This window comes from Corapipo altera, unplaced genomic scaffold, assembly GCF_003945725.1.
Source record: "Corapipo altera isolate COAL_440 unplaced genomic scaffold, ASM394572v1 22b, whole genome shotgun sequence".
In the NCBI taxonomy this organism is placed as follows: Eukaryota; Metazoa; Chordata; class Aves; order Passeriformes; family Pipridae; genus Corapipo; species Corapipo altera.
The window spans coordinates 17536476-17558071 of NW_020884876.1; the positions used below are offsets into that span (position 1 = coordinate 17536476).

The 21596-nt window shown below is 37.3% G+C and overlaps 1 protein-coding gene across 4 annotated transcripts in view; it reads right to left on the bottom strand.

Annotated features, from left to right (window-relative positions):
- Positions 1-21596, bottom strand: part of GLRB (glycine receptor beta) — a 52476-nt gene that overhangs the window by 8066 nt on the left and 22814 nt on the right. For 3 of the 4 annotated variants that reach the window (XM_027635633.1, XM_027635632.1, XM_027635634.1), the window contains exons 6-9: positions 19261-19343; positions 16459-16599; positions 12946-13098; positions 6804-7096 (exon numbers count right to left, since the gene is read on the bottom strand). In XM_027635633.1, the coding sequence (XP_027491434.1) occupies positions 6804-7096; positions 12946-13098; positions 16459-16599; positions 19261-19343 (670 nt within the window). The remainder of the gene's footprint in view (positions 1-6803; positions 7097-12945; positions 13099-16458; positions 16600-19260; positions 19344-21596) is intronic. The other variant, XM_027635637.1, reaches the window with a different exon arrangement.

A 21596-nucleotide genomic window follows, 5' to 3' on the forward strand; every position in this document is an offset into this window, starting at 1 on the left:
CCAAGCTCAGAACCTGCCACTGCTCTAGAGCTACAGCGTGTGTGCCTCTGCAGTGGGGCTCAGAAAGGCTTTGGCTGCAAAATCAGGGGAATAATGTGAGAAGAAAATGGGGAAAGAGGAGAAAGAATACCTGCTGCCTGTGCATGCAGACTGGCAAGCAGAGGGAATTAACTCCCCATCGCTGCCTCTGCTGATTCTGTGCTCTTCCTCACTTTCCACATTTACTGCCCAAACTAGTTACATTAGATTTTCCTTTAAAAATATCCAGGATGGAGAATTTTTTCCATGACCTCGTTCCCCACAAATATATGTACCTTATTTCTAACCTGAATTTATTTGGCTTCAATATTCAGTCATGAGGCATGACTATAGTTAGTCTATTAACTGCTGGTACTTACAGATGGTAACAAATCTAATCTTGATTTTGCATAATTCAGATGATGAATCGAGGCCGACATATGAAGCCAAGTCAAATGTTTTGAAGAGTTTCTTACCTTCACATCATTATCTTTGTAAATCTAATTGATAATACTTAAAAAAATTATATTCAGTTTGATTAAATCGATAAACACACATATCAGCTTTAATTTCACTGACCCATTTTAAATTTATTAGCTAACATGGTGTCGAATGATGTATAATATTAAAGATAATTAATACTTACAAATAATAATTATTAGTCAGCCCCCTGTATGCTATGCAATATTCTCCACTGATTGATGTCATACTTATAATTATTCATGTTTTGCCACTTAGCCTTTAAAAGTACTGGCACAAAGTTAGCTTCTTGCTATATTTTGGAACTCTCCCAGTTTTAAAGGATTTATTAAAAAATCAACTTTAATGTTCCACAGTACTCATAGACCAGCTCTTCAAAAAATCCTAAATGCAACGTAAGCTGAAATCTTGATTGTAAAACATCTAACTTTGATAGCTATTGTTTAACATTCTCTTTAGCTACTGTGAATGAGAGTTATTTATTATTGGATTGAATATATCTGGCTTTTCCACAAACATAAAGCAGAATATTTGTTCAACACTTTTCCCTTTTCAGCTAATTCTTGATTCTTACAGCATCTCTACCTAGTATAGGACCATTACTCTTCTTACTAGGTTATGTATTCTTGCTATATATGCAAAGTAACTTCCTATTGTCCTCAGTTATGCCAAGCATATATCTTTTTTCTTACCTACACCTATTATCTACACCTATTTTCTTGATTTCAACTTACATTAATTGCTATCACTTTCCACTTGCCAGTGAGAAGAAAAGAGACATGCTTGAAGCTGAGTTAGTTTTAAAAATTTGGGGAGTTTGTTTTCAATTGTGCTGTTTGATAGGTCTTGGAGGTTTTTTTTCCATTAGTATAGCTTCACTTCTGGGCTGCAGCTGTTTTGAACAGTGTTACACAGTTCAGCAGCATAATTCATATTTTTTTATTAAATTCTTCCAGCTAGATGAGATAGTTCTCAAATTTGTGAAATCTGACATTTCACAGCACCAAAAATACCAGGACTTGACTCAATTTGTTTTGTGCAACTAGAATAAAGATCCTTTTCAACTGACTGTTCCTCCTGTGATCAAGTCCTCTTCATCCATCAGGATGAAGTGTAATAAAAAAGTCCTGATTTTCAACTCAAGAATTTTTGAGAGCAGAAATGTATTGTCCTTTATTCCTAGCAAAGCTTCAGACATGCTACAGCAGCCTCTCAAGCTCAGCACATGTCCCTCGGGCTGACATGCTTTCCTATTGTAATGCTGCATTCTCTGCCCTACACAGCACATCTTCCTTGCCACCTTTGCTGTTGCACCCAACCTCTTTTTGGCATGCAGATCTATGACAAATCCTGCTAGTTGTGTAAGAGTCTTCCATACAAGATAAAGGAGGAGTTTTCTAACAAGCTCTGTCATTAATCTTTCTTGCACTCGTTTTGAGCTCTTCTCCTGCTCTTGTCATAATGATAGATGTAGATCATCAATAATATAATGATTGTTTAGTCAGACTGAGTATATTTTCCAGTGCAGCACAGCAAGAATTTGCTACCACCTTCCAAATACTCCTTGCAAAGTACAGCAGAAAAAATATTAATGCATAAAATATCACAGTATCACAGCATAGCTGAGGTTGGCAGGGACCTCCGGGGATCATCTAGTCCAACCCCCAGCTCAAAGCAGACTGCTCGGGGTCTTTTTACAGCCATGTTTGGAATTATCTCCAAGGATGAATACATGAGTCACTGGAGCAGAAAGTACCTACTCTGTACCTGAAATGCTGTCAGGAACTATTAAAATAGGCTGCAGACTGTGGTTTTGTGCACAAGGTAAAATGTAAAATGGGTTTCTGGTGGTTCTGCAATAAAAATTTGAGTCTGGAGTGCCACTCAAGGGTAAAAGACAATACAGGAAGATCAGGTCACCACAAGTCAACACCAATGGTCAGGTGTATTATAAATCAGTAGAGATGAACATAACCCATATCAGATTTCAGAGCCTAGATGTGGCTCTGACAAGACAAAGCAAGCAATAGCACCACTTCTTTTTAAAAATAACTGGGATTAGGGCTATTACCACCACTTGCATAGCGCTATTCATCATCTGCCAGAACCATTCTTTTAACAAATGTTCTCTCCAGTCATTAGCACATTATCTGTGGGGGACAGTTTCTATAAATGGGCTTGATGAAAATGTGACTTTTCAAATCGAGGGGTGTTATAGTTAACAGGGCAATCTCTCCCTGTAATCACGTCAGCAGTGAAAGCAAAAAGAAACTGATTCATCTTCAAAACATTTCCCTTTTTGCTTGTTTTTCTCACTGTATGATGTTGCATTGCTAGGAAACACATGTGAACTCCTACTGAGGCTTCCCAACAAAAAGCCTCAAGTGAAAGCAGTTATCACCATGTTGCATAATTTTCTCCTCTGCTTAGAACAGCATCTACTTGCAGCCGCTATGAGCTAAGGGAGCCAAGCTGTACTTTTTCATGGCTTTTTGTCTGTAAATGCATAGCCATTGCTGCTTCTAGAAAAACACATCAGAAGTGCTTATGTTGAATTTTCTCTTTTTTTTTTCTACAGATTCAGGGTGATCTTGACAGACAGACCACTTGGCTTTAATCACACAGTCATATTGATAAACCTCTGGGTTTAAAATGGCACTGACATTTCAAGGGTTTCTGTTGCGGGGAGCGTGACTCATAAAGCATGGACTCGGGGTGTTGGTGAACACTAGCAACATGCAGCTTTTACATAAGTCAGTACCCAGGCTTTGGTGGAGAGGAGAAGCAGGTACCCATCCATGGAAGCCTTCCTCGATCTTTAGGTGACTGGCAAATTGTGAGCTCTGTTTTCACCCTGACATCTTCACTGTCACTGTTGGTGACCATGAGCACTGACTCTACTGACACAGTGCCAAAAGTGAAAACTTCCAATGGACCATTACAGGTTCTGCTACACAAGATCTCTTCTCCTAGCCTTCCATCACGAATTACATTAACCTTTCATGTTTAGGATATACTGAAAATTTTATCCCTTTACCCAATTTCTTGTCGTAAATATGGAAAAATAGCTGCCTGTATTTTAAGTATTATCATGTGGTTTTGTTACGGTTTTTTTTACTAATCAAACATGCCAGGTCTCCAAATCAGATGCCATTTTAACTTTCACAAATGGACCAAGCACATGAAAACAAGTTCTTTCATGAAGGCTAGAATCAGGAACAACTGATCACTCCACTTGCTTCCCTGCGCTCCCTCTGATCCCCTTCCTACCTAGGGCCTTCCTAAACCAGCAAATCCCCTGTACCTTACATACAGGCCCTTTCCCCAAATCTCCTGCAGAGACATCACCACTGCAATGCTGCAAAAGCAGCAACAGCCCAACTTGCTGCTCAGGGACTGGTAGCAAACTGCCACGGCATTGGGATAGAGGACATTTTAAAGACAAATAAAGCAATTTCTCTTTTAAAATTTGGTTCCCCTTTAATAACTTACAGATATATATCAGTACCATTCAGTTAATGTTTCATAATATGTAAGTGCTTCATTTAAACTGCAGAAACACTTACAAATGGAATTATTTATACTCTCTGTTTTTTCCCACTTGGAGTTTTTTGCTTCTATGTCTTTTCTGTTGGCTTTACTTTTGAGTCCCATCTGGTCTATCCACTGTTTCAAGCTGACATTTCCAAATACACCCTCAGTCACTTTTGCCTAAGTACCATCTCCTATGTGGAAAATGAACACCCTCGAATATTTCTACAGGATGCATACTCATTTCAGGGTGCAGTTCTAAGTTGTCCTTTTTCTTTAGTTGTCCTAAAGCTACACACCAGGTCACCCAAGTCTTTCCAGACATTTAGCAAAGTATTTTCTCTTTCCTCCCACACAATCCTATATGACCCTGATGAGAAACAGCTCCTGAAGTTCTGGTACAGCACTCTGGCCTCTTTTTTTTTCGTATTCTTTATGCCTTTCAACATACAGTTTTTTTCCATTACCTGTTTCTTTAATGTTTCTGTCCCTTGCATATTTGCCATATGACGAATGCATTCTCTACTTGATCACTGCTAGGTCTGTATGGGAGCAATCCAAATTTTCTGAGGCAGGCCTAGTTTTGAATTAGGAGTCAGAACTACCAAAAGATTTACACCTGCTTTGATTTAGGACTTTAGTACAGGCTTTTGCATGGCTGAGAACTTTCAAAGTACTCCTACGCGGTAGCTGGTTCAGACAGGGAGTTTTCAGCTAGGCAGATTTATAGCTTTATATAAAATGTAGCATCACCATCCTATCACATCCTGATGTCAAATGATTCATTGGTCTGGGACCTTTTTCTATCTCAGCCTGGTCATCTTCCCAGAAATTACCAGCCCAGGATACCTTTCCTTTGGCAGGTTGTGTTTCAAAGTAGGCGGATGAATCCCAGCTGGATGACTAGTTATGAGCCACTCAGCCATGTGACCGACTTTTGTAGCAATGAATACCTATTTTCATCATGTTTTGGTAAACAATTTTTCTGTAATTCTCTGTACAAAGATCATCAGAAGGTATTGGAATGTTAAAGGTCTCTCATAACAAACTGGGAAGACCCTGAAAAGGGCAGGTCAAACATGAAAAGCTGACGCTGACATTTCAAGATTGTGGAGGGGAGACACTATGAGATCTTGGAAGGCAGATTGAAGTCTAAATTCTCAGAACCTTCAGCTTGCTGCTAGACACCAGTCATGGGGAATGTTGCTGAACTTCTGTGGACAGTGATTCCTCTAAGTCTTAAAATGCACTGTACACTCAGTGCCCTTCTTGAAGAAAAATTAAAAGACGAAAGGACAACAGACATAATAAAAGATATAGTTTTGTTCCCTGTATAGGTATGACAACAGCACCTGAAAGGGTGTACACACCAAGGAGAATCAGTAATTTAGCAATTTGTTTTGTTCACACTACTGAAAAACTGTAATTTTTTGTTAAATTTGCCATTGATCAAGCTGAACACTTAGCACTTTTTAAATACTTGAAATAGGAAAAATATATTTTATGCTGCTTTGCTGGATTGCTGCAACTATTTTGTCACAAGAAACAGCTGAATTTGGGACCTGCAAATTGCTGAACACAAAAATATCACATTCAGTTCAGGGAAAGCAAATCTATAGCAGAGCCATCCTTCTACTCAGTTCCCATGTTGCCTGGACTTGGGGAATTACTTGTGACACAAGTCAAAGCAGTCATGGACTTGCTCTGAGCTGAGTCTAGTTGCCTGCCAAAACAGTTCCCAGAGATTCTTCTGCCAGATGAGAATTATGGTAGTCAAGTGCACCAGATGAGAATTATGGTAGTTAAGTGCACTGCCCTGCAATACCTGCAGCTCTTCTGGACTGGGGGTAATTAGTTATCAATCCCAGCTTGCTACTAGGACAGGCTTTTGGCCACTCTGGTATAAACTACTTCTTCCTTAAAGAAAGATAAAAGTTAAATTGTACCAATAGTATCACTTGGATCTGGCCTCATAGCTTTACTTTATACAAAAAAATTGCTGAGTCATTGAAAAGGACAAGCCAAATTCATACTACACATACTGTAGCATAATGTATTTTCTTTTGCAGAATAAATGTCAAATAAATATCACTGAGGACCGAGGGCAGTTGGCCTGGGATGTCTGATAACTCTTGGAGCACAAACAAGGACTTCTACAATAACAGGAATACAGCAACATGATAGAAAACTTTGGCTAGAGCAAAGATGTACGTCATCTTTGTCCTTATAATGATATCTGATTGATTTACACGTAAACGTTATCTGGCTACAAAAGAAATGCAGGAACTGTTTGACAGACAAACAGACCTGACTTTTGTTTATAGATGCCAAGAATTCTGGATTCCTGGCTTCATAGATCCTTGACATACAATGCAGTGCAGCTGTGGCTATCCTTGGGAAAGCAATGAGCTGGGCGTTATTTGAGTATGGTCTCAGAAAATACCGTCTAAGAGTCCTGTCCTCTGAATAGTTACAGTTTGACAGCTGCTATTTATTATGAGAAAAACAGCAACTGTGAAGTTGCTTGCTACTTTATTTACCTGAAGCTTAGCAGCAACCATGGTGCTAGGATATTAAAAGACAAATTTTTCATTTAATACATCTGACCCCAAATCACTAGGGACCAGTTGGTCACATTTCCAGTCATTAGTAACCAGCACATTTTTAATGTCTTGGCCACTTCTAAAATTAAGCACTATTCAAAACTATTACCAGAGTAATTAATTTAATAGAGGATAATGCTGATTTTGTGTACGGATCTTTGCAGCTCCTACCTGTAAAGTGCTGATGTGGACAGGAGTCCCTGTGCCATTCACAGTGTTCTTCTTGGCAGCATTTCCACCCTTCCCTTCCGCTTGCTCTGCCTTGGCAATCTTTGCTTTTTCGGCTTCAATTCTCTTTGGATTGTTTAGCATTACCTGAACCACAGCATACTCCACCAGGGATGCAAAGCCAAAGAGAAGACAAACAATCAGCCAGACATCTAAGGCCTTCACGTAAGACACTTTGGGAAGTTCAGCAGCAAGAGTGGTACATTCAGATGCCAAGCTGAGCACTGAGAAAATACCTACAAAAAGAAAAAACAACATACTGATTAAGAAAACTTCCTCTCAATGATACTGGCTGTGCTCTTCCTCTGAAACAGACAATAGTGAATGATGTTTTGTAATGGGACTTCACAATGTGGTTGGTGCAGTAGGTGTACAAAGTGCACATGCCTTCGGTTCATGAACATATTAAACTGAACACTTATGTAGGATATTGCAGTTAATGGTGAATTATTAAGTATCTTCATTTTATAAACAGAGAAACAAGTAAGTGAGGCTAAACTGGTTGTTGTGGCTTTTGTGCCCCAACACACAGCTGGGAAATGGGCTTTCCAAAGACTTATCTTACAATGTGCAAGTCCGGGAAGGTGGAAAAGAAATATATGACTCTTAAACCAAAACACTCCAAGTCCTTTAAATTAAACTACCATTGTCCCAGAAATCTGAACTGTGCTGCAGCAGGAGCAATTCTCTGAATGACCTGTTCACGGGTGTGATATTCAAACCTTAGGTGAAAGGGAAATTTTGCTGAAGGGCAGAGCTGTGTGAGCACATCACGACGTCTGTGTTCCCGATTCACTGGGAAGATGAAAACACTGAGGTGACTGAGGGTCTACAATCATTTCCTATTTGAGCTTCCATGATCTAGAGGAAGCTTTCTAGATAAAGGGCATTTCATGAAGCCCTTATCATGTACAAAAACGCACATGTGCAAAGGTTGTTGAAAGGTCACACTCATTGTGGATTTAGACAAGCATTTCTCCTAATAAGGCTTCCAAGGCTTCATCATTCACACAAGGCTCACATCCCAAGAGATAAAATACAAGCCTGATCTCAGAAAGATTTCTCACAGGGTCCTATGAAAAGAGAACAGTAGTATGAACAGCTACTTTTGGAAGAAGCTAACTTTAGAAATGGCTGTCAAGGGGGAAAACTTAGTTCAATCTCCAAGTTCAGAATGTCCCATTTTGGTTTTGTGAATGCTAATGATAAAAAGCTTTACTTATGAGTGGACAGCTTAATGAAATATAATTGACATCCATAGAAAATGTTGGTCAAAAAGAGATATTCAGTTAGTCTCAACTACATTTCTTATACTGGTCACATGTGCTATCCAAAGCATAAAAAATTTTGTCATTCATAGGGAGATAATTTTCTTCAGATAGATTTTAAGTAACTGAGGATGTGAAAAGGTTAATTATATTGAAAATATCTGTACTTGCCTATGAAAATATTCAATTCTAGTTGATCATAAACAACACATTCTTTTGCTACTGTTCCTATTTGGATTTCAGTAAAATTGACATTATACTTTATTTGGCATTAATCTCAAATGAGCAATTCACTAGCTGCTAAAACACTGAAGTATAAAGAAATGTTTACAGTCATGCAATTTTAAACCACAGAATTTTACAATGTTTTATTTATAAATGTGTAGTATTGATGGATCACTGCAAAGCTGGACTTTTTTTTGTCCATGGGGATAATACAGAATGGGCAGATGTGTTACCTCAGAACAGAATGATATGGTAAATACTAAACAGACAATCCTCAGTGTCCACTCTGGCTTATTTTCCATCTATTGTATCTGAAGCATTAAGGTACAAACATGCCTATAAGGATAGAAGGTAAGCATAGAATACTTCTTTCAAAAAAAAAATTATTTTCACTTGCCAACACCTGCTGGCTGGGGATGGATCACAAAAAAACTTCAATAACAAGTACAAATAAGGTTGTACTGCCTCTTAACATATACATGACACATCTGCCTATGCCCAGCACGCTGTTTGAATAACCCTTACCCTGAACAACCAAATTAACCAATGATATGGACTGGCTCAACATCTTGGATATGACAATTTTTTCCTACTGACTTCAGAAGTGTTTACTGTCTTAATATGTGAGTTTTATTATCATGCCTGGTGCCAAAAAAAAATTGTACACCAACTTTTTAGACCTTAAAATACTATATCTTACATTATTGGATTGAATTCTACAGAACTAACTTAGAAGTTCTAGTAGTTGAAAATATTTTTGTGGGGCTTTCATTGTTCATGAATTTTCAGCACTCATTTCAACTGAGGTCATGGTGACCAGCAGCTAATTCCATTTTCCTGGATTCTTACAATGAAAGGTTCATTCTCAGAGTCTAAGAAGCTTCTAGGTTTTCAAGGTAACAATAAAGTGAGACAGAAGCACATAAATATTCTATTAAGCAACCATTTGCTTAATAGAAAGATGAGAGTTGGTATGGCCTTGGAGACCCCAGTACCAGAGCTGTAAGTCACGCCTCTGGCAGCAGGTGCCTACCTAGCACAGTCCAAAGCTTAACGCTGAAATGTGAGTGAGGAGCATGAAGAAATAAACTGAAAGATTAGTTATTAAAAAAAAAAAAGGGGGAAACAAAAAAAATCTCCCCTTTTCTTCTTAGGGAGCACTAAAGAGAAGGGACCTAGAGCTCCTTCCTCCACACTTGCAAAGTAAAGGGAAAGTGGCAGTTTTAGGAAATACTTCTGCACTTTTTCCCCTAGTGTGGCATCCCTCTTGATGCCTGGATTCATCTTACTAATGTTATTGAAAAAGCTAATATTCTGACTTGCTTTCCGTTAAATTTGGTATCTCTAGCACATTCTCTTCTCTCATTAATCTCCATAAACTAAAAGACATCATCTTGCCAATCCATCTTCATATTAGAGTTGCAACATATATCTTTATGCCTTTCCTTTGAAACCCTACAGTTGTTACAATTTGATAAAATAAATGACTAGAACTAAGACAGATCTGAGGACAAGAGCGATGAGCAGCGAGTGGGTTGTGCCTGGCCGCAGACGTAGCTCTTCTTTGTATGGGGGGAACACACCATTGATCACTATTCCAAGCTTTTAGTTACCCTGTTGTACCCCCACCTTCACTCTGGACCAATGTTTCATTTTGCCAGGCCACTGTGGGTGGACAGAAGTCTGACATCCCTCAGATCCCTATAGCTCCAGGGAAGATCTTACTCCCTTTGGGGATAAGATAGCAGTGAAGGAAGGAAAGGACTTTTTTTCAATGGATGCTGGCATCCTTTCCACCTGTAAAGAACAGCAGAGTCCTGTGTCAGGCTCACTAAAAGGTGAAACACCAGCATCGAACTAGAAAGAAGCATTCAGTGGTATCAGCCTTTATGTTGCTCAGCTACAGCTGTCCAGATCCCAGTCCTTCGTGGATTTAGTTGGGTGAAATGAAACAGGTATAAATAGGGCTTGCATGGGGAGCAGTAGCCCACAGTACTTAATTCTAGGGATGACTGCATTAAGATATTAGTAGGTAAATCTGAAGTAGCTTCTCACAGGATGACATCTGTATCTAGCCATCGGTAACAATGTTTTTGGGCTAGATATCATTCATTTGACACACAAATCTTAATCTTGCCATATTTCAAGGTCAACTATCTTCAAGGATGTAGCTAGAAGAGTTAGTTTGTTGCTCTCCTGAACACTGGAGAAACATAAATCTTACCCCAGTGAAAGTATTAACAACCTTCATTACTAAATACTGACTCAGTTAAAGAATGGTCAGATTTAGAGGGTTTTTTTGCTTCTCTGGGGATTCAGGAAAAGTCACATAACTAGGCCAATAGTATTGTTAAAAATGAAGTATTTCAGAAATGCTAATACATAAAAGGATCGAATAAACACTTACAATGAATGAAACAAATAAAAAATAAATAAGCATGCATATTTAGTCACAAAGACATCTGTGTGACATGAATCAGCACTAAGACTCTTATAAATCTACTATGTAATTAATAAGCCTGTCTGGTTTGCTATGTGAAGCATGGCATCACAGAAGTGGCAATACAGCTTGGTTCCAATTGTATTTGAATTTCCTATGTGAAAAATATTTCCAGTTCCTGTTTCATTCCTTTTAATTTAATGCATCTTACATTTTCCCCATTCTTCTTCTCTTAAAATGCTCTCTTAATGTTTCACATTATGGAATGAATCCTTGTGACTTTTCAAGGTAAAAGATTGTATTTGTTACTTGCCACGAAACTAAAAACAGATTGAGACTCCTCTCCAAGCAACTATTAATATTTTTAAAGGTCAAAAGAAAAAAAAGCTTCTTTGTATTCTGACATAGAGCTCTAGAAAAAAGATAGACTGTATATAATGTGGTTTACTTCATTTACAGCAAAGTAGCCAGTTGTGGCTCACAAACCAGAAGTAGAGCTCCAACCATGGTTCTCCAGATTTTAGAATAGAACAGACTATTTGAGTTTGATGGGACCTTCAAAGATCATCCAGGCCAACTGCCTGACCAATTCAGGGGCTGACCAAGAGCTAAAGTGTGTTAAGGGCATTGTCCAAATGACCCTTAAACCCTGTCAGGCTTGACCACCTCTCAAGAAAGCCTGTTCTTTACTGTTTCTCAGTAATCCAATGAACCTCCCCTAGTGCAGATTTGAACCATTCCCACTCATCCTGTCACTGGACACCAGGAAAAACATTTCAACACCTCCCTCTCCACTTCCCCTCCTCAGGAAGCTGTAGAGAGCAACGAGGTTGCTCCACAGACTCCTTCTCTCCAAACTAAACAAATACGGAGTCCTTAGACACTCCTCATGGACACGCCTTCCAGTCCTTTCACCACTTTATTGTCCTCCTCTGGATATATTCAAGGACCTTCACACCCCTCTTATTTTTGGGGGGGTTTGCAGCTCTGTTTTTCTATCACATCACTGGAAGAAGAGTCATAGCAGATTACCTGAGATGAGAGCAATGGAGCTCAGGCCAGGAGGTATGTGGATGCTTTTCCACATAAAAAACTCCGTTCCTGCTCAAGCTCACTCCTAACACAGAGATTTTAGTTACCCACTGCTGCAAGACTCTGCAGATCACAGACACAAATTGGTAAAGTGATGTGGCAGGTCCTGACTCTAAGGGTCTCCAGAGCTCATTGGGCACACATTCAATGCACACGAGGCTGCACAGGAGTCAAATCCTGTGGGGTTGTGGAGATTCCAGTGTGCATAAGAGGTTTCTGAGGAAGCAGATGGAGGGATTCTGCAACTGCACCACTGAGATGTTAAAAACAGATGCACTAAACCTCCTGGGACATGGCAAAGATTTGGAAAGTATGGGCTTGGGCAGGTGAGAGTGCCAGGGAAAAGGGGAGCACGTGGAGGTCAGAGCATGGGGAAAGGAATCCAAATAGAAGGGTCAAGATGGAAGAGCCTGGCTCCTCATTTCACTGGGGTCAGCAAGTTTGGCCACCTCAGAACTGGAGTCCCATGTACAATACAATTAGTCAGGATAATAATGGTTTTAGTAACTCTGTGTCCTACTATTTCAAAATAAATTAAGGGCCTGCCTACTATGTTGTGCTGAGCAGCACGACCACATGAGCTTGAAGTACTCTCGTGAACTGAGTCTCTAATGAAATAAAGCCAAGCAGGTAACAAGAATACTAGTTATGTTCCAGACATCATTATGTTTCTATTAATCTTCAGAAAAGCTGTTCCAATAGGTAGCTTTTTAGAGCCTTACTTATCATCCTGCTTTCCTACTGATTATTCAAATGTTCAAATTCCTATAAACCACATATTGCCACAGTGTTTGCAGCATCACCTGTACATAGATAAGATCAGATTTGTCCAAGCTGAGAGGAGCAGACACAGTGTGCTTGTCACACAAATGCTGGAACTACTATCAAGTGAAGTCTTAATGTGGGGGTGGATTTTAGAAGACTAGGAATGAGGAGATTTCAGTGAAAATGATGAGCAAATAATGGAAGTGAAGTTGCTTTCAGGGTCCAGTGTCATGTAGTCAAAGCAACTCAGAACGGTGTTAAAGTGGATTGTGACATATGTGAAAACACAGGTTACCCAGCGGGACTCTTGCAGCACTTGCGTCAGGATTGATCCAAAATGACAGCCAGGATAGAACAACAATTAGCAGTGTAGGAGCATAAACACCCATCATGTAAAATCCAACTTGTCTTCTTAAAGTGAAGATTACTTCTACACAAGTGTAATAACCTTTAAAGAAATAAATGCATTAATGTTTAACGTGTTTTGCAAGTGAACCTCTGATTCATATCTTCCAGGTCTTTTTCTATTTAAGAGTAAAAGTTCAATAATTCAACTGTCTTTATAAATTCAAAGAGTTTAATTTGAAAAAAAAATTTAAAACACAGATCTACATAACCACAAAGTGTAGTCAGGCTGCAGTATTATCTGTGCTCTATAAGGAACCCTCCATCTTCTCAAAGCACATCAGTAGCAGGAAGACAAACTGACTCTCATCTTGATGCTGGCTTCAAGATGCAGTATGCAATCCAGATAAAAACCATGGAGTCTAGCAGTCCTACTAGCTTAAGCTCACCAGAAAATCCTACTCAGCATTAATTTGTGCAAAAGGTGGAATTCAGAAATATTAGTCTAGAAAGTTTAGAATGGAAAGAGGGGATCTGAATGTGATTCTAATCAGATTTCCCCCATACTGAAAGATGATACAGATGACTTCTAAAATTGGTACAGACTTTTTAAAACAGGCTCTAGAAAAACTGTAAATTTTGCAAACAAGAAATACTGCAAAAAATCTTTTAAAATGAGTATTTTAAATATTTAAGAAGATATCTGTCTAAGATAATTCAATAAAAAATAAAGTTGTAGTACAAGAGGTTTTGCTGGAGATAACAAATGTATCAAGAAATCTGATAGCCAGAAAATAAATTCTGTTCATATTTTCACTCAATTAGCAAAACTGGCATTTTTATATTAATAGAAACACAACAGTGTTGCAAAAAAAAACCTTCAGAAACTATTCTATCACAAAGAAAGAGCATTCCTATGTTATATTACAACAACTTCAAAATTCAGATTGGACCATATTTATCAATCCAGTTGTTGCAAAGCTAATTTAGAAGCTAGAATCTGTCAAAAAGTTCTCTATTTATTTTATCAAGTAAGTGCTGTACAATGACATAAAAGAGCTGTTTAGGCATACAAACACCAAAACAACAAAATAATAAAACATTAAAGAAAAACATCCTTGTGTAGAAGACTAGTGTCTTCTCAGTGCTGTATTTTATCGTCCATTCTATCATTTTCAGTGATCTGTTGACTGAAAAGTTATCCTTCTATAATTTCTGAATAGTTTCCAAATACTTTTAGGTTTTATTTTCAAATGAGGGATGACCTTCAAAATCATTGTTTGTGTTATGTAGGAAATGTATTCCGTATGCCTTCATTTAAATAGTCTTTCATCAGACAGAGTATAGTATCTATTGCCCTCACCATTCAGCTCACAAGGACCTTTCTGAATCTGTCACACAGTTGATGAATAACAGGCAATTTGCAAATATATATATTCAATTTATTGCCACAAAATCTCCCCAAATTTGGTGACTCTCTTTCAGCTTAGTTATGGTAAAATGTCAGTTGACAAAAATAAGCAGTAAAGATTGAGTTCTTTGCAATAGGCAGGAATCTACTACATAAGCCATAATTTTGAAAATTTGCTCCTTCATGCAACACTTCTCTTGATTATCTGGCAAAATCCATAGCTGAATTAATTTTAACTCTGTATGTGAAGGTATTTTTAAAATACCTTCAGCATAAGAATTTAAAGTAAATACAAATGGAGTATTTAAAACACCTTTAAAAATACTTCAGAGTATTAAAATATTAAATATTCCTTTCACATTACTGAAGTATTAATTCCAGTTTTGATTATGAGATTAAATGGATATTCTTAACAGAAAGGATTTGCAATAAAAGAGTTGTGAAAACTTTAAAAAATTAATTTTTTAACTGATGGTTCTCTCATGTTCTTTCTTTAATGTTCCAAAGCACACACACACACACACACACACACGCACACACACACAAAATGTGAGCATTTTACTGAGCATTTTGCAGAGTGTCATTTTAACTTGTGGTCACAAGTTGGTAAAACTTGAGAGAACACCACTGATTTTTCTTACTTTTTTTCTTTAAGGTTTCTAAAAATATCTAAAATATCTAATTTTTTTTAGACATTTAATTTCAGATCTAGGGCAAAACTCAAAATAATCACGATAACTTCAACAACAAGATAACAATCTTGAGTATTTTCTTTTTGCCTCAAATAGAATGCAAGTTTTACAATTATCTAATTTGTATGGATTTCATTCAGGAAATGCAAGATCCATTTCCTTAATTTTTCACTACTTCATAGCCTCTTTATTTTCAGTAAATTCATTGTTTAATTAAGAAAGAAACATTTTCTCATTACTAAGTAAGTTTCTACCATATCCTGACTTAGATTTGAATGCAATCACTGCCAGTTGTTGGATGTGCTTTCACAAATGTAGAATTTTCTTGAAGAGAGCTAATTTCTTATTATTTACAAATGTTAAATCACCCAAGATGCTGAATTATGTAGTTAGGCTAAGAACTCACTCATTTTGCAGTTTGTAGACAAACTCCACTTCAATTTTTATTATCTCTTCAAGTTAAATTCTTAAATCTGAGATCTGCTAAGGTTAGTTGAGATGTCTTCAGCTCAAGCTCAGGAGCAATCACAAGTAACAGACTCTCCACTTCAGCTGAATAGTCAATGAGAAACTTGCAAAGGGTCCTCAGAAGCTGCAGCACCACAGTCCCCCTCACTAAGTTTTAATGGGAGATTTATTTATACAATGCAAGGGCACTGCCTAAAATACACCTGCTGACTTCCATTCTTGTAGAAAGTTTTGTGGTTGCCACAGTATGTCAGTAGTTTGGATATAATCATAAGCAGGAACGAATCAAAGTAGAAAAGATAAATCATTAAAAGCAAGAGTACAGAAACCATTGGATAAATCTGTGCTCACATTCAGAAAATAATTGTAGGATTAAATAAATACAGACAGAGGATTTTAAGCAGCTTTCTATAATGACAGACTTTCCAGAACTCTCAGAGAAAGGAAGAACCTGCAGGGTGAAGCACTTGAAGTTACACTCTAATACTATCCATTTATGGAACAAAATTTGAACCAGAAAATCAAAATTTACACGCTTTGCTGCAACTGGCATGATTCTGTGTGAACACTCTTTCAGAAAGGTTAGACATTTACCAGCATAAACAGGTAATAGACTATAAAAAGAGAATGCTGATAAGAAGATGATAAGATATGAAAACAAAACCAAAACAAACATTTAATCCCATCTTCAATTTAGATGTCTCTATATTTGAATTAGTTTGTAGTAATCACATGTGAAAGTCACCACTATATGAACTACCTATTAGTTAAAAGTAATCTATTTTATCCCATGAAATGTAAGACATGGACTGGAATATTAACTATTAATTATAAACAGTAATTGAAGGAAGCTCAAAAGGGTTTTACCAAGGCAATCAGTTAGATTACCTACCTGTGCCTTTGTAATACTTGGTACAGTTACCATATTCAATATCCTCCTTTTTAATATCAAACTGAGGCAGAGCAATTTTCTCTAGTTGTACAGGATCTCCAGACTGCCAGATAAACCGTAAGTCATCAGTTGTGTAACCAACTACAAGAACAAAATAATAATAATTGTTTAAAAAAACACCTCAATCAGACTAAACTCTGCAAGAAAATCTAGCATATGCATATTCCGTTCAGTCTTTTTCTTTCTAGTTCCTGTTCAAATAAATAAATACAAAAATTAAATAATTCACAGCTGAATTTTTACATAGGCCTAAATTAGGATTTGATGGGTGGAACATTACATTATCAGCTGACGAAAAGGTCTTTGTCACAGTTTGTACTGTTTAAACAAAGAAAGCAAAGCTCTACTCTCCACAGCTTTCAAGCCTCCATATTAATTCATACTCTACTTCAGCAAAGCATGAAAAATGTACTGAATTTTAACAGGACTCACGAATCCAAGTAACTTCAAAAGAATTTAACAACTCCATTACTGTGATGGATCTTGGGTTTTGTGTAAAACAGCCTCTCTGTTTATTTTTTCAGACTAAAAGCCTGACTCATGAAAGCATTTCCATTCAGGAAATACTTGATCAGGAATTTGAGCAGATGTGTAGTCCTACAGAAATCAGTTCAGTGCCTTCATGACCTCCTGAGTATGGACAGACTTCAGCACACCTCTGAGTGTCTAAATCATGATATATACAGCACCACCGAGCAAGAGGCAGTGGAAGTTAGACTCACAATATTCAAGCATAAAGCAATATTGATTAAATGTGCATAATCAGAACCATGATTTTACATGCCATTCTTTTGCTACCTTTTGTTTATTAAAGATTAACTTAATTCAAACAGAGATAATGTGTGTTAGGTGGGAACAGAGATGAGGAAACATAAAAAAGATGGAGTTGGAATGCAGTCTTTTGCAGTTCAAAGCCCTTAAAAATGTTTAAACAGCCATTCTTTTCCTGGAGGCATTAGATTATTTTTTTTAACTTTTTAAAAGCAGCTGTAATTAAAAAAGTGAAACCGTTCATAAGGTTTCTATTGTGTCTCTATGATTCCTAACAATTTAATGAAAATCAAAATGTCCCAAAGCTCCATAAAGTAAGATAATATAAAAAAATTGAGTTGTTTGAATGCTTCATTCATAAAATCAGTCTCATCCCCTTCCAACACTTAGCATATCACAAAACTGCCAAGATCCTTTATCATAACAATTACTGGACAGTGAAATTTGTGTCTATAGAGAATGTGTAGAGCTGGGGATCATAACTGTGGATATGAGAACAGCTCAGTAAAAACTGATGGCCTTTTTTGATTTTGAAATCTAGCAAGTAGAAACAAAAGATTGATTTGAAAATAACCTAAGAAGAATAAAACTGCCAAATGCTAAAAGCGGAAGAACTGGAGGGGTAGACAGGAGGTACCATTCTTACTTTTGACAACTGAATTAAAAGGTAGAAGAAAGCACACTGTCTTTCTAAAGAAGTAAATTCATGCCGAATTTGAATAAATCAACATAGCATGCATTTTAGTTCATTCTTGAATAACTATTCCTTGAAATGCTTGTGAAGCAACCTAGACTGAGAAAGCTTGAGCAAACTTCTATTAATATTACTGTCTAATTCCAATTTAACCCCAAACTAATTTCCATTTACCGTAAGAGTTTACTTCAGCTAATGTACATGTAGTGACAAGCAAAACTACCGTGGACATACTACAATTCTAAAGATAAATGCTGGAAATCAAAAACTAAATTGAAAACTCTAATACAATTATATTATTATTATTATTATTATTATTATTATTATTATTATCATTATCATTATCATTATCATTATTATTACCCTTGTCCCCACTGGGATACCCTGCCCAGTTTTGATTAACCTTGCTCTTTCTTCAGTTGTGACTTCCTTTCCCTAACCTCACCTTTCCCACCAGAGCTGGTGGAGTAAAAGTCGAACAAGTTTTTGTGTTCCAGGAGGAACAGGCTGGAGTAAGTCACCTTCCTTCCCTCTGCTCCATACTCATCCTTATTCAGGAAAACAGAATTACTATGAAAGTGGGATCACCAGGGATTGAAGTGCTGGAAAAAGGCTATAGTTGAGTAAACACTCGTGTACTTGGGGCATGAGAAAGAAGATGGGTTTCAGAAACATTTTGTCTGCATGATGCCCTTCAGAGATGAGACCTGTATGCCCCATCATAAGACTAAATCACCTGGAGACCAGGGTAGGATTGGTAAGGAACAGATGCCTGACTACAGCCACAACATATCTTGAAACCACTTTCAAAACATTTCACCCTAAATAATATCACTGCTTTGGCATCAAACACTTTTCCTTCGGTACCATATTAAAGGGGTTTCAAGCAATACCATGCATCATCAATGCAAGGGGATAAATTGGGTCCTAACAACCTCCAAAGCAGCACAGGTTGTGGAAGTTAAAACTACCTGGGGAAGCCATTCTTTTTTCCGAATGATATGTGTTTCCATTTGACTAAGTTTATTGTAAATGTTTTTATAAAACTCCTCAATTGTCATTATGGTTGACAGTAAAAGCTAAAACCAAGAGTGCACAGCGCCATACCTGTAAGAAATATCTTTGATAGGGAAATGTACATTGGTGGGAACCAGTGAGTATCAGTTTCACAGTTCATTAAAAATGCCGACATGAACAATACAGAACTGATAATTTTTGTTTGATTCTCATGCATGCCTAGAAGAGAACTGTTTTTATGCACAGAATAATTTACATACAGCTTTCCAATTGCATCTTGCAGCGCTGTGTATCCATAGGAAACAAGGTCAAGTCCAAAGGGCATGACAGAGTAATAGACAACCTGAAAATACAGAAATGGTATTTAAAAACAGTGTGAGCTGCCATGCAAGTAGTAGATGGCCATAAGAAAGAAAAAATCACAGGCGTTTGATTTTCATCTTCTAAAATAGCAGAAACAAAATTTAAAGTTATAATTAGCAGTTTGAAATGGAGATCTCTTGTATAAAATAGGGAAAAAAATTATAGAGGGCTTTAAACACATAATAGTTCACAAATTAGAGAACTACTAATACAAGATGAAATACATATAGGTCATAAGAATAACCTAACCAAATGTCCATATAGAGCAGAGTCCTGTCTCCAGTAGTGGCCAATGTCAGACTCCTAAAAAAGAATATGATACCATGGCAATCTGGAAATGTTATTTTTCCAGATATTCAGCAACATCCCAAAAATTGCATCTCAAGGACTCCCTAAACCAGAGGTGATGCTTCAGTATTTAAGGGACCTTGACAGATTTTTTTGTCTCCAAGAAGCTATTTTGATTCTGGTTGCTTTCTGGAATCTGTATCCTGGTTTCGGCTGGGACAGAGTTAATTTTCTTCCTAGCAGCTGGCACAGTGCTGTGTTTTGGATTCAGTATGAGAATAATGTGGATAACACATTGATGTTTTGGTTGTTGCTCAGCAGTGCTTACCCTAAATCAAGGACTTTTCAGTTTCCATGCTCTGCCAGTGAGCAGGTGCACAAGAAGATGGGAGGTAGCAGGGAAGGGATGGTCACCAGGTGTTGAGCAATTGTATTCTGCATCACTTGTTTCTCTTGGGTTTTATGTCTCTCTCTCCCTCTCCTTTTTATTACAATTAATATTAGCATTATGACATCTATTATTTTGTTTTACTTTGCTTCAATTGTTAAAATGTTCTCAACTCAAGACTTTTATGGGCTTTCTTTTCCTGCTTCTCCTCCCCATCCCACCAGGGCCAGGGGCAAGGGGGAAGTGAGCAAGCAGCTATGTAGTACTTAATTATCAGCTGGGGTTAAAGCATGACACTATGTAACCTTTAACATGCACAGCATCTTGCAGCAAAGAACATCATAGCTTAGCTGCACACACTCTAATAATCTCCTTATATACATCCTGAGTCTGTCTCATAGGTCTTTTACTGGAAAAGAAGGCAAAAAAATCAATGTCCATCCATTCTCTCTGTGCCACTTGTGATTTAGAGATCTCTATGTCACCACCTCAATTATCTCGTTCTTTCCAGCGTGAAAAGTTCTGCTTTGCTCAGCTGTTCCGTACCTTCGACCATCCTTGCCTCCCTTCTTCCCAGTGAGAAGACCAGAACTGCACTTTGTATTCATGATCCAAGTGTAGCATTCATTTATGAAGTGGTATAATATTCTCTTTCATCCCTAATACTTCCTAGAATTTAAATCACTTGCTCAAACAGTACTGAGCTATAAGCTGACATTTTCAGACAACCAGCTGTTACTACTCATAGATAATTTTCTTAGCTGATAACCACCTCAAACACAATCAGGTTTTATGTGATGTTACAATAATTTTTTTCCTCGTGCATAATTTTCAGTTATTCACTTTGAATTTCATCTCATGCTTTGTTGCCTGGTCATTTGATTAATTTGTGGTTCTTACATTGTCTCTTACCTTTACTGTTCTGTATATTTTGGTATCATCAAAAGCACTTGGAAATTCACAGTTTTCCAGACGATTTATGTTGAAAGGCACAAAACCTAGTTGAAACTTTTTTTGTGGGACTCCACTGTTTACTGTCCCTGATGTGAGCACTAGCTGTTTATTCCTGTTTTCAGTTTCCTAATTCTTAACTATTTGCACAAGAGCTTTCTCTCATATGCATTTTGTCATTCAAGTAGTTTGATAACTGGAGATTCTTTAATTTACACATGATAATACCTATGTAAACTAAAAATACAAGACATAGAAATTATATATTTTAAAAATGCCGCCAAAGCACAAGGTCTCAGAAAATTATCCTTATCTGCATATGTATCATCTGAGAACATAGTGTGTTATTAAAATAAACAGTGTATTTTTAGAGGATGACATTAACTTCAAACTTATTGAATTTGGTTTTGTTATTTGCAAGTTTTCAGAGAATAATTTTTCCATCAGAAACACTTCCATTAGTATTCACTCAATATTCATTAGTCACTAACCTAACCTATTGAGCTCATTTATGAATAGTTGCAATGTTTGAAAAAGGCTTCAGTGTTTCATTTAGCATTTGTTCCTTCAAACAAGAAGATTCTTTCATAGCTGAAAGTGATTTTC